Raw genomic sequence first — 13,774 nt, 5'->3', positions numbered from 1 at the left:
GGAAATCAATGTATACAATTAACTTCTTTAAACATGTATTTAGTATCTAGTATGTGCTGGGGTTTCCTCTAGGTACTAGAGATTCAAAGGTGAACAAGAGATTATCCTTGCCATGAAAGAGCTCACAGTTTGGTGGAGTAGATGGGAATATGCAAACATCCTTCTCAGGTAAAAGACTGCAAATAGAGCTAAAAAGCAAAGCACCTCGGGAGACAAGAGAGAGAGAGAGACTTGTTACCATTGTGGGGTTTGTTGATGGGAGGTGGGAGCTACACTGGGTGTAGAGACATTGTGGTTTTTCCTCCTGCATCCATCTGTCTCACCTCTCCCTTAATGGGTGACAGATATGTGATTGGATGGCATTGATCCCACCCTGACTCTATTAGTGGGTACTGTTCACTCAAAATGCCAGGAGTACTTCTATTGAGAAATGTTCAGCTAAATCAGTGAGAGAAATCTCCTCTTCTATTGATTCAGATACTTCAGGTCTAAGCCAATTAACTCACAGCATTCCCCTTGGCCATTAGTGTGGCCTAATGAGAATACAGTGCTAGACTTTTATTCAATGGTTGTGGGCAAGCACCTTTTCTGTCTCTCATTGGACATGAAGGAAGAAGGACACGTACTCCCAATTTGTGCTAAAAACCTTCTCATGACCATGAGAGGAGCCTGCTTTAACATAAATCTAGCAGAAGGGACAGTAGAGGGGAAAGATGGGAAAAACAAAAAACAAAAATGAGCCCCTGATGACATTATTAAGACATTTGGCCAACTATCCTGAAGATCATCCTTTTTCTAGATGTTCCAGTTATGAGAATCAATACATTCCCATTATTATTATTATTATTATTATCATCATTATTATTATTATTTTAGAGATGGGATCTTGCTATATTGCCCAGGACTGCCTTGAATTCCTGGCCTCAAGAAATCCTCTGGCCCCAACCTCCCCAGTAGCTGGGCAGCTGGGACTACAGAGGTGCACAACTGTATGCCCAGCTTATCAAAAGACAGTTTCTGCTGGGCTTTCTGTTATTCATAATTTGAAAGCATCCTAAGGTACAGAGGACCTTGAAATAAATAGGACTTCATTAGGTAGGGGATGGAGACAAAAAGAATATTCCAAGTAATAGAAACACCTTGAGCAGGGTATTAACTTTAAAAATGTAGCAAATTGTGCGTGTGTTTAAGAGAGAGGAACATAGGTGTTTATGGGACATCCGTAGTGGGAAATATTCTTATACCATTTCTAAGATGAGAAAGGAAGAGAGGAGGTGGAAAGAAAGAAACAATGTTTTTTTCTAGTGACAACTTCAGATTGCACTGAATAATGAATGTTGATATACATAAAGAGAACACTGCCAATAATTTTTATTTCCATAATTTTTTTCAGTGTATTAGTATTTATCATAGAAATATACAATAAGACTTCAAAATTAAATTTGTGGTAAATTCACCAATTTTATGAAACTCATTTCATTTGTACACAGCATACCAAATTACTGGTGCAACTACGACGTATCTAAAAGGTTTTTCCATTTTAAAGCTTTATTGTATGGAGAGGTGAATATGAAGGACATTATAACTATCGCTGTTAAAGAAGACATATGGGCTGGGCGCGTGGCTCATGCCTGTAATCCCAGCACTTTAGGAGGCTGAGGTGGGTGGATCTCTTGAGCCCAGGAGTTCGAGACCAGCCTGGGCAACATGGGGAAATCCCATCTCTAGAAAAACTACAAAAATTAGCCAGGCGTGGTGGCGTGTGCCTGTAGTCCCAGCTACTTGTGGGGGCTGAGGCCAGAGGATCGCTTGAGCCCAGGAAGTTGAGGCAGCAGTGAGGCATGTTTCTGCCACTGCACTGCAGCCTCGGTAACAAAGTGAGACAAAGGAAAAAAAAAAAGTTATACACTGAATTATTCCCCCTCTGGAATTTGCAACCATTTTGTGTGTGTGTGTGTGTGTGTGTGTGTGTGTTTTCTTAGAATTCATGAGGTCTTACGCAAAATAAAGAAAATGTAACTGGGGGAGTCCTAGGTGATGGCTTAATCATATTTATAATTGGTGTGTTTATGTCTAAATGCTAATTTGTGCATGATGCTGTACCAGGTAGATTTATAAATTAACTTTAAAAAAGTCATAGTCCTTGCTTTCAAGGTCCTTAAAAATGTCCTAACAGCATTGACAATGTATAGAGAATAGAGAGTATGAGTATCCCCCAATATATTTTTTAACATAAAGAAATGTTATATATTGTGCATGGGGGCATTTTGTGTCTCTTTTTCATCTTGGAAAGGATGAAAAAGAAACAAGAAGGCCAACTGTAGGGAGAGCAGGGCTCTAAAAATTGGAGAAAAGAAAGTTCTAAAAGGGAGAGAAAGGATTTCATACAAGGAAATTTTTAAAAAGGCAAGTGCCAAGAGGCAGAATGCACTCCTTCTGGGGTCTCATGGGGCATCTGGCTATTGCCTCGTATCTCTTCCAACATCAGTCTAAAAGTCACAGGATGCTAAGGATTAAAGTGATCGGGCAGGCTCAGGTCTCCCTTATCAGTTATCTATTTTCTTCAATATGCACCTTACTAGGAATCTGATCCCACAAAAGCTCTTGGAACACAACGTGCATATGGAGGCAGTCCTGGAAAAATGCTACCATTAATTACTTTCATTTCAAGCTATCTTTGAAGTTCATATGAAAATCAGATGGTAGGAAAACTAAGTCAGGTGTAGATAGTTTCCCACCCACTATATTTCATCTAATTTTTTCAAGTGCTTTGCTGCTTATTTGTTTCTCCATTTTTGTCATTATTGTTCGTAAGCAAATAGACAAGATGGCAGGAAGTATCAAAACTAAACTAAATCTAGTATGAGAACAATGTTTTGTTTTGTGTTTTATCCTAGAGCTTTGCAATGGTATGGATTTAAGAATAGTACCATATAAAAAGAAGTGAAGATGAAACAAAAATAGTTAAGTTTATCATTTACAGTGTAATGAGGAATATATATGTCTGTCAAAAATTGTGAAAAGTGAAAGTAAACTTGCAATTGTGTGTGTGTGTGTGTGTGTGTGTGTGTGTGTGTTCATGTGAGAAAGAGCAGGAGAGGGAAGAAAGGGGAGAGAAACACAGTAGCTATCTTCATGCATAACACATTTTAAGAATTGAATCCTTGTCCTTTTAGGAAAAATCCTGTCCCTTCAGGTAGCAAATTCTACACATTAAAAAAGCTAAAAGAAAAGATTATTAAGCAGTTTGATTATTTAATCAAAGTCTATTAACATTCTAAAAAGTTATAAGTTGTGATTAAAATTGATTTGTTTTTCTATTAATAATTCTCCTGCTAACATAAGATTAGTTGACAGCATTCAAAGCCACAAATTTTTTTTACATTGTCAATAGTAATTGCAATATATTCGAAACAAAGAGAAAAAAGATGTCCAATTACACTTAAATTTAAAAAATTATTAAGACATATAAATAAAGTTCAAGTTAATTTTTATATAACCAGTTTCCCTCTTGTTGCAAAACTCATAGACTTATAGTATACAGAATCTGTATACTGCAGTCTGTATACTATAGTATAGTATACAGATAGTAACTTGTAGTATAGAGACTCTCAAGGACTAAACTGAAAGTAAACTACATCTGGATAGAGGAAGTTGAAAAGGGAAGAAGAACCATTGGTACCTGGATACTGGTCAGAGTTGTGTATTGGTAAGCCTTGACCACCAGATAATTTGCTTCCAGGTCTATGAGTCCCAAAATCATGTACTTCCACCATCTTCGTCGTAAAATTGCCAGGAGGTTTTCTTCTCCTGTGTTACAAAGTTAAGAAGAAATGGGTTAGGTTCCTGAAATAGAATAAATTGTACATTTAGGAGAATTCTAATATGTTGCAACATTATATATTTTTAATCTAAAGTTTACCAAATATTTAAACAAATAAATCAACGTATCAGATACCCACATGTTTTTATTTAGCAAATTATCTTTATTGCAGATTTTGGCTTTTCGAGTTACTTTCTATGCCAGAGTAAGACTGGGCAGGTTATAAGCTTACCATGCAAAACATCTTTTGTGTGTGAATAAATGAAGAATAACATAATTACATCACATGAAAATAAAAGGAAAGGTGTACCAGAAAGGCTGCATAAACACACACATTCCAAATCATCCTAAATTTCAGGATTGTGATAAAATAGATAAAAATGAAAGAGCCAAATAGAAAAAGGCTTGTGCTTGGCAGCAGATCTGTAGTAAGACTCTGAGATACTATCCTGAGTTCCTGATCAGCTTTGAATGTTGCATGCACTCTGGTGGTTTGTGGGTGATGGGAAGAGAGAGGAAGTTGGGGCATTACTCTCAGATGAAAAAGAGTGCCATTTGACAACACTTTTAATACTGCCAACAACTATAATATTCACCATCTTGCATTTTAAACTGGTAGCATCAGAACAGACTTTGAATCTCTTAGTTCTTCATTCTTATTTTTACATATATTTCAGGCCTGAGATAAACCTTATTTCTCAAGGCAGGGCAATCATGATCAGGAACAATAGTAATTCTCTGTAGCCAACCTGTGGGGCCTTCATAGAGGATGTAGATGTACAGAAACTTAGTGAATGGTGACTATATACCACATTTATGGCTGTGTAACAAGATATCCAGAGGCAGAGCTGTTTAAAACAAGAAATACTGATTATCTTGCAGTTTTTTTGGGTCAAGAAACAGGTTAGAGCTTAACTGAGTGTCTCCAGCTCAAGTTCTCCTAGTAAGTTGCAGCCAGTTGTCAACTGGGAATGCAGTGTCATCTGAAGGAATGACTGGGGAGGGAGCTGCTTCCAAGCTCACTCACATGGCTGTGGGTGGGCGTTGGTCCCTTACCCCAAGGACCTTTGCACAGTACTGCCTCAAAACATGGCATTTGGTTTATCCCAGGATGAACAATGAGAGACAGAGAGAGAGAACACCAAAGATGGAGGATAAGGTTTTTATAACCTAATCTCAAAAGTGACACTTCCACCCTACTCTATTCTTTAGTAAAGGGTCAATAAGTCCAGCCCACATTCAAGCGGAGAGAATTTCATAAGGGAGTGAATACCAGGAGGCAGAGATCCTTGGAGGCCATCTTAGAGGCTGCCTAAACAGTGGCACACATCTTCAGTACTAGAGATGTACTTCAGCTGGTCCTCAAAGCCTCAGCAGAACACTGGATCCTCAGCTGTATTTGGACCACTCTCAGAATCAGAGCTACTTATTTCTGCTCTTAGCTGTATTCCAATGACCATGATAATGAGGTGGTCTTTCCAACCCTATGAAGACTTGTGAGCACAAAGCTTTCAGTTACATACAGACTGTCAAAGCATGAGTTGCAGCCAGTTGACAATAAGAGAAAAGGGTATCTTGACCTTTGGTGGTCAAATCAGTTTGCCAGCCTACTTTTCCAAGCCACACTTCTCATAGCCTTCAAGCCTTCAAGCCTTCAAGCATGCACAAAGTCTTTCTGTCTCAGGGAACGGCACTCCCCATCTTGCAAACTCCTATTCATTTTTCAAAATGTAGCCCTTCTCTGGTCTTTTGGCTAAGCCCTTTCCCCAACCGGGCAATGCACATCCATCTTTGATTAATCCTTTCATAAGATTGTGATTACTGACTCTTCACTAGACTGGGTGCTTTTATCCAAAGGTAGAGTTAATGTCTTACTCATATACTTATCCATAGCCTCTAGCATACCGACATATAGCAAGGGTTAGCCAAGTGTTTCGGAGTGAATAAATTAATGAATCGAAAACAAAAAAAAACTGTGAAATACTGTCTGAATATGTCAAGAGCCAGTGCTAGAATATGAGTAACTCTTTTTTTTATTATTATTATTATACTTTAAGTTTTAGGGTACATGTGCACAATGTGCAGGTTAGTTACATATGTATACATGTGCCATGCTGGTGTGCTGCACCCATTAACTCGTCATTTAGCATTAGGTATATCTCCTAATGCTATCCCTCCCCCTTCCCCCCACCCCACAACAGGCCCCAGAGTGTGATGTTCCCCTTCCTGTGTCCACGTGTTCTCATTGTTCAATTCCCACCTATGAGTTAGAACATGCGGTGTTTGGTTTTTTGTCCTTGCGATAGTTTGCTGAGAATGATGTTTTCCAATTTCATCCATGTCCCTACAAAGGACATGAACTCATCATTTTTTATGGCTGCATAGTATTCCATGGTGTATATGTGCCACATTTTCTTAATCCAGTCTATCATTGTTGGACATTTGGGTTGGTTCCAAGTCTTTGCTATTGTGAATAGTGCCGCAATAAACATACGTGTGCATGTGTCTTTAAAGCAGCATGATTTACAGTCCTTTGGGTATATACCCAGTAATGGGATGGCTGGGTCAAACGGTATTTCTAGTTCTAGATCCCTGAGGAATCACCACACTGATTTCCACAATGGTTGAACTAGTTTCCAGTACCACCAACAGTGTAAAAGTGTTCCTATTTCTCCACATCCTCTCCAGCACCTGTTGTTTCCTGACTTTTTAATGATTGCCATTCTAACTGGTGATGTGATGGTATCTCATCATTTCTCTGATGGCCAGTGATGGTGAGCATTTTTTCATGTGTTTTTTGGCTGCATAAATGTCTTCTTTTGAGAAGTATCTGTTCATCTCCTTTGCCCACTTTTTGATGGGGTTGTTTGTTTTTTTCTTGTAAATTTGTTGGAGTTCATTGTAGATTCTGGATATTAGCCCTTTGTCAGATGAGTAGGTTGTGAAAATTTTCTCCCATTTTGTAGGTTGCCTGTTCACTCTGATGGTAGTTTCTTTTGCTGTGCAGAAGCTCTTTAGTTTCATTAGATCCCATTTGTCGATTTTGGCTTTTGTTGCCATTGCTTTTGGTGTTTTAGACATGAAGTCCTTGCCCATGCCTATGGCCTGAATGGTAATGCCTAGGTTTTCTTCTAGGGTTTTTACGGTTTTAGGTCTAACATTTAAGTCTTTAATCCATCTTGAATTAATTTTTGTATAAGGTGTAAGGAAGGGATCCAGTTGCAGCTTTCTACATATGGCTAGCCAGTTTTCCCAGCACCATTTATTAAATAGGGAATCCTTTCCCCATTGCTTGTTTTTCTCAGGTTTGTCAAAGATCAGATAGTTGTAGATAAGCGGCCTTATTTCTGAGGGCTCTGTTCTGTTCCATTGATCTATATCTCTGTTTTGGTACCAGTACCATGCTGTTTTGGTTACTGTAGCCTTGTAGTATAGTTTGAAGTCAGGTAGCATGATGCCTCCAGCTTTGTTCTTTTGGCTTAGGATTGACTTGGCGATGCAGGCTCTTTTTTGGTTCCATATGAACTGTAAAGTAGTTTTTTCCAATTCTGTGAAGAAAGTCATTGGTAGCTTGATGGGGATGGCATTGAATCTATTAATTACCTTGGGCAGTATGGCCATTTTCATGATATTGATTCTTCCTACCCATGAGCATGGAATGTTCTTCCATTTGTTTGTATCTGCTTTTATTTCATTGAGCAGTGGTTTGTAGTCCTCCTTGAAGAGATCCTTTACGTCCCTTGTAAGTTGGATTCCTAGGTATTTTATTCTCTTTGAAGCAATTGTGAATGGGAGTTCACTCATGATTTGGCTCTCTGTTTGTCTGTTATTGGTGTATAAGAATGCTTGTGATGTTTGTACATTGATTTTTGTATCCTGAGACTTTGCTGAAGTTGCTTATCAGCTTAAGGAGATTTTGGGCTGAGACAATCAGGTTTTCTAGATATACAATCATGTCATCTGCAAACAGGGACAATTTGACTTCCTCTTTTCCTAATTGAATGCCCTTTATTTCCTTCTCCTGCCTAATTGCCCTGGCCAGAACTTCCAACACTATGTTGAATAGGAGTGGTGAGAGAGGGCATCCCTGTCTTGTGCCAGTTTTCAAACGGAATGCTTCCAGTTTTTGCCCATTCAATATGATATTGGCTGTGGGTTTGTCATAGATAGCTCTTATTATTTTGAGATACGTCCCATCAATACCGAATTTATTGAGAGTTTTTAGCATGAAGGGTTGTTGAATTTTGTCTAAGGCCTTTTCTGCATTTATTGAGATAATCATGTGGTTTTTGTCTTTGGTTCTGTTTATATGCTGGATTACATTTATTGATTTGCGTATATTGAACCAGCCTTGCATCCCAGGGATGAAGCCCACTTGATCATGGTGGATAAGCTTTTTGATGTGCTGCTGGATTCGCTTTGCCAGTATTTTATTGAGGATTTTTGCATCAATGTTCATCAAAGATATTGGTCTAAAATTCTCTTTTTTGGTTGTGCCTCTGCCCGGCTTTGGTATCAGGATGATGCTGGCCTCATAAAATGAGTTAGGGAGGATTCCCTCTTTTTCTATTGATTGGAATAGTTTCCAAAGGAATGGTACCAGTTCCTCCTTGTACCTCTGGTAGAATTCGGCTGTGAATCCATCTGGTCCTGGACTCTTTTTGGTTGGTAAGCTATTGATTATTGCCACAATTTCAGAGCCTGTTATTGGTCTATTCAGAGATTCAACTTCTTCCTGGTTTAGTCTTGGGAGGGTGTATGTGTCGAGGAATTTATCCATTTCTTCTAGATTTTCTAGTTTATTTGTGTAGAGGTGTTTGTAGTATTCTCTGATGGTAGTTTGTATTTCTGTGGGATTGGTGGTGATATCCCCTTTATCATTTTTTGTTGCATCTATTTGATTCTTCTCTCTTCTTTTCCTTATTAGTCTTGCTAGCGGTGTATCAATTTTGTTGATCCTTTCAAAAAACCAGATCCTGGATTCATTAATTTTTTGAAGGGTTTTTTGTGTCTCTATTTCCTTCAGTTCTGCTCTGATTTTAGTTATTTCTTGCCTTCTGCTAGCTTTTGAATGTGTTTGCTCTTGCTTTTCTAGTTCTTTTAATTGTGATGTTAGGGTGTCAATTTTGGATCTTTCCTGCTTTCTCTTGTGGGCATTTAGTGTTATAAATTTCCCTCTACAGACTGCTTTGAATGCGTCCCAGAGATTCTGGTATGTTGTGTCTTTGTTCTCGTTGGTTTCAAAGAACATCTTTATTTCTGCCTTCATTTCGTTATGTACCCAGTAGTCATTCAGGAGGAGGTTGTTCAGTTTCAATGTAGTTGAGCGGTTTTGAGTGAGTTTCTTAATCCTGAGTTCTAGTTTGATTGCACTGTGGTCTGAGAGACAGTTTGTTATAATTTCTGTTCTCTTGCATTTGCTGAGGAGAGCTTTACTTCCAACTATGTGGTCAATTTTGGAATAGGTGTGGTGTGGTGCTGAAAAAAATGTATATTCTGTTGATTTGGGGTGGAGAGTTCTGTAGATGTCTATTAGGTCCACTTGGTGCAGAGCCGAGTTCAATTCCTGGGTATCCTTGTTAACTTTCTGTCTCATTTATCTGTCTAATGTTGACAGTGGGGTGTTAAAGTCTGCCATTATTATTGTGTGGGAGTCTAAGTCTCTTTGTAGGTCACTCAGGACTTGCTTTATGAATCTGGGTGCTCCTGTATTGGGTGCATATATATTTAGGATAGTTAGCTCTTCTTGTTGAATTGATCCCTTTACCATTATGTAATGGCCTTCTTTGTCTCTTTTGATCTTTGTTGGTTTAAAGTCTGTTTTATCAGAGACTAGGATTGCAACCCCTGCCTTTTTTTGTTTTCCATTTGCTTGGTAGATCTTCCTCCATCCTTTTATTTTGAGCCTATGTGTGTCTCTGCACGTGAGATGGGTTTCCTGAATACAGCACACTGATGGGTCTTGAGTCTTTATCCAATTTGCCAGTCTGTGTCTTTTAATTGGAGCATTTAGTCCATTTACATTTAAAGTTAATATTGTTATGTGTGAATTTGATCCTGTCATTATGATGTTAGCTGGTTATTTTGCTTGTTAGTTGATGCAGTTTCTTTCTAGTCTCGATGGTCTTTACATTTTGGCATCATTTTGCAGTGGCTGGTACCGGTTGTGCCTTTCCATGTTTAGCGCTTCCTTCAGGAGCTCTTTTAGGGCAGGCCTGGTGGTGACAAAATCTCTCAGCATTTGCTTGTCTGTAAAGTATTTTATTTCTCCTTCACTTATGAAGCTTGGTTTGGCTGGATATGAAATTCTGGGTTGAAAATTCTTTTCTTTAAGAATGTTGAATATTGGCCCCCACTCTCTTCTGGCTTGTAGAGTTTCTGCTGAGAGATCCGCTGTTAGGCTGATGGGCTTCCCTTTATGGGTAACCCGACCTTTCTCTCTGGCTGCCCTTAACATTTTTTCCTTCATTTCAACTTTGGTGAATCTGACAATTATGTGTCTTGGAGTTGCTCTTCTCGAGGAGTATCTTTGTGGCGTTCTCTATATTTCCTGAATCTGAATGTTGGCCTGCCTTGGAGTGCACATTTTCAAGTTCTTAATTGAAGTTGCGTTTAGGCTGTTGCTTTTAGAAAAGTTGCTTCTATATTAGATTTTTGCCAATATAATAAGGAGAAATATATTTGTAAAGGGAGAGTTATATATTACTGTGTAATATACAACTGTGTAGATTGGGGAAGTTCTCCTGGATAATATCCTGAAGAGTGTTTTCCAACTTGGTTCCATTCTCGCCATCACTTTCAGGTACACCAATCGGACGTAGATTTGGTCTTTTCACATAGTCCCATATTTCTTGTAGGCTTTGTTCGTTTCTTTTTATTCTTTTTTCTCTAAACTTCCCTTCTCGCTTCATTTCATTCATTTCATCTTCCATCACTGATACTCTTTCTTCCAATTGGTTGCATCAGCTCCTGAGGCTTCTGCATTCTTCACGTAGTTCTTGAGCCTTGGCTTTCAGCTCCATCAGCTCCTTTAAGCACTTCTCTGTATTGGTTATTCTAGTTATACATTTGTCTAAATTTTTTTCAAAGTTTTCAACTTCTTTGCCTTTGGTTTGAATTTCCTCCTGTAGCTCAGAGTAGTTTGATCGTCTGAAGCCTTCTTCTCTCAACTCGTCAAAGTCATTCTCCATGCAGCTTTGTTCCATTGCTGGTGAGGAACTGCGTTCCTTTGGAGGAGGAGAGGCGCTCTGCTTTTTAGAGTTTCCAGTTTTTCTGCTCTGTTTTTTCCCCATCTTTGTGGTTTTATCTACTTTTGGTCTTTTATGATGGTGATGTACAGACGGGTTTTTGGTGTGGATGTCCTTTCTGTTTGTTAGTTTTCCTTCTAACAGACAGGACCCTCAGCTGCAGGTCTGTTGGAGTTTGCTAGAGGTCCACTCCAGACCCTGTTTGCCTGAGTATCAGCAGTGGTGGCTACAGAAGAGCGGATTTTTGTGAACTGCGAATGCTGCTGTCTGATCGGTCCTCTGGAAGTTTTGTCTCAGAGGAGTACCCGGCCGTGTGAGGTGTCAGTCTGCTCCTACCTGGGGGTGCCTCCCAGTTAGGCTGCTCGGAGGTCAGAGGTCAGGGACCCACTTTAGGAGGCAGTCTGCCCATTCTCAGATCTCCAGCTGCGTGCTGGGAGAACCACTGCTCTCTTCAAAGCTGTCAGAGAGGGACATTTAAGTCTGCAGAGGTTACTGCTGTCTTTTTGTTTGTCTGTGCCCTGCCCCCAGAGGTGGAGCCTACAGAGGCAGGCAGGCCTCCTTGAGCTGTGGTGGGCTCCACGCAGTTCGAGCTTCCAGGCTGCTTTGTTTACCTAAGCAAGCCTGGGCAAGGGCAGGCGCCCCTCCCCCAGCCTCGCTGTGGCCTTTCAGTTTGATCTCAGACTGCTGTGCTAGCAATTAGCGAGACTCCGTGGGCGTAAGACCCTCCAAGCCATGTGCGGGATATAATCTCCTGGTGCGCCATTTTTTAAGCCCGTCAGAAACGCGCAGTATTAGGGTGGGAGTGACCCGATTTTCCAGGTGCGGTCTGTCACCCCTTTCTTTGACTAGGAAAGGGAACTCCCTGACTCCTTGCACTTCCCGAGTGAGGCAATGCGTCGCACTGCTTGGGCTCGTGCACGGTGCACTGCACCCACTGTCCTGCACCCACTGTCTGGCACTCCCTAGTGAGATGAACCTGGTACCTCAGATGTAAATGCAGAAATCACCCGTCTTCTGCATCACTCACGCTGGGAGCTGTAGACCGGAGCTGTTCCTATTCGGCCATCTTGGCTGCCCCACCCGAGTCACTCTTTTCATGGTTTTGCACATGAGAAAGCTGGCAGATGTGATCCCCAAGGTCAGTTCTTCACCACCAGATCATTTTGGCAGTCTTTGAACAGCTCTTCTGCCTCTCTGACTTGCCTTACATGTTTGACAATCAACACATTGGTCAGGATTTGTCTTGTCAATCAGTGATTCTCAACCTGACTGCATATTCACATCATCTGGAGAGTTTTTAAAGTCCCGGCTGGGCGCGGTGGCTCACGCCTGTAATCCCAGCACTTTGGGAGGCCGAGGCGGGCGGATCACAAGGTCAAGAGATCGAGATCATCCTGGCCAACATGGTGAAACCCTGTCTCTACTAAAAATACACAAATTAGCTGGGTGTGGTGGTGCACACCTGTAGTTCCAGCTACTCAGGAGGTTGAGGCAGGAGAATCACTTGAACCCAGCAGGCGGAGGTTGCAGTGAGCCGAGATGGCACCACTGCACTCCAGCCTGACAGTAGAGTGAGACTCCGTCTAAAAGAAAAAACAAAACAAAACAAAAACAAAAACAAACCCAGAAAAGTCCTAATGCCTGGGACCAGCCCCCAGAGATTCTGATTTAATTGGTCTTGGGTGGGGGCCTGTGCATTGCACTGAGGATCAAAACTAGGACTTTTAGATGATTAATTTTCAATGGCCATTCTCAGGGTGACTTGAGCTAAGAATCCCAAAGAGATACAACCACAGGGTGGTGAAGACTCTTCATACCAAATAAATGACCTGAACATTTGGCCCAAAGTATTCTTTCTCTTGTCTCTGGGCCTTTCCATGTGCTGTTTCCTCTGCTTGGACTATTCTTCCTTCTGTCTCCAAATGAAGTCTCAGCATACACACTTCTACCAGGAAGCCTTCCTTGATATTTTAGCACCGTAGACTGGGCTAGGTTTTCCTGCTGTGTGCTTCCTTAACATCTTTTTTTTTTTTTTTTTTTTTTGAGATGGAGTTTCACTCTTGTCACCCAGGCTGGAGTGCAATGGTGCGATCTTGGCTCACCGCAACCTCCACCTCCTGGGTTCAAGCGATTCTCCTGCCTCAGCCTCCCGTGTAGCTGGGATTACAGGCATGCACCACCACGCCCAGCTAATTTTGTATTTTTAGTAGAGACGGAGTTTCTCCATGTGGTCAGGCTGGTCTCAATCTCCTGACCTTGTGATCCACCTGCCTCATCCTCCCAAAGTGCTGGGATTACAGGCGTAAGCCACTATGCCCGGTCACCACCCTTTATTTATACATGGTGCTTATCCTCCTGTCTTATAATTACCTACTTTATTGACTCTATTACACATTAGATTATTAACAATTTGGAGAGAGCAGAATTGTCTTGGTAATCACTTTATTCCCAGATCCCCCAGTGCATGTCAGGCAGTCAATAAATAATATAAATGTATAAATAAATTTCATGTTTAATAATCTCAGCAATGTTAAATGCCATTGCAATTGAGGAACTGAAAATATATCTATTAGAAACATTCATGTTTCAGCCTATGAGAATTGTTTTCTAGTTAGAATGTAGACAATGTGTGACAAAATTCATTTGGTGAACATTTTACACATAATACACTGTACCTTGGACATAAAAAGGTCAATGGCATATT

At 40.5% G+C, this 13,774-nt stretch overlaps 1 protein-coding gene across 3 annotated transcripts in view; it reads right to left on the bottom strand.

Moving 5' to 3' along the window:
• The window catches only part of SLC35F1 (solute carrier family 35 member F1), a 415,003-nt gene that overhangs the window by 77,951 nt on the left and 323,278 nt on the right, over positions 1 to 13,774 (bottom strand). For all 3 annotated transcript variants that reach the window (XM_054558780.2, XM_024249202.3, XM_063724968.1), the window contains exon 3: positions 3,683 to 3,810. In XM_054558780.2, the coding sequence (XP_054414755.1) occupies positions 3,683 to 3,810 (128 nt within the window). The remainder of the gene's footprint in view (positions 1 to 3,682; positions 3,811 to 13,774) is intronic.

Source organism: Pongo abelii, chromosome 5, assembly GCF_028885655.2.
Source record: "Pongo abelii isolate AG06213 chromosome 5, NHGRI_mPonAbe1-v2.0_pri, whole genome shotgun sequence".
NCBI lineage: Eukaryota > Metazoa > Chordata > Mammalia > Primates > Hominidae > Pongo > Pongo abelii.
The sequence above is the reverse complement of the archived record's forward strand: the minus strand, read 5'-3'. Positions and strand labels throughout refer to the sequence as shown.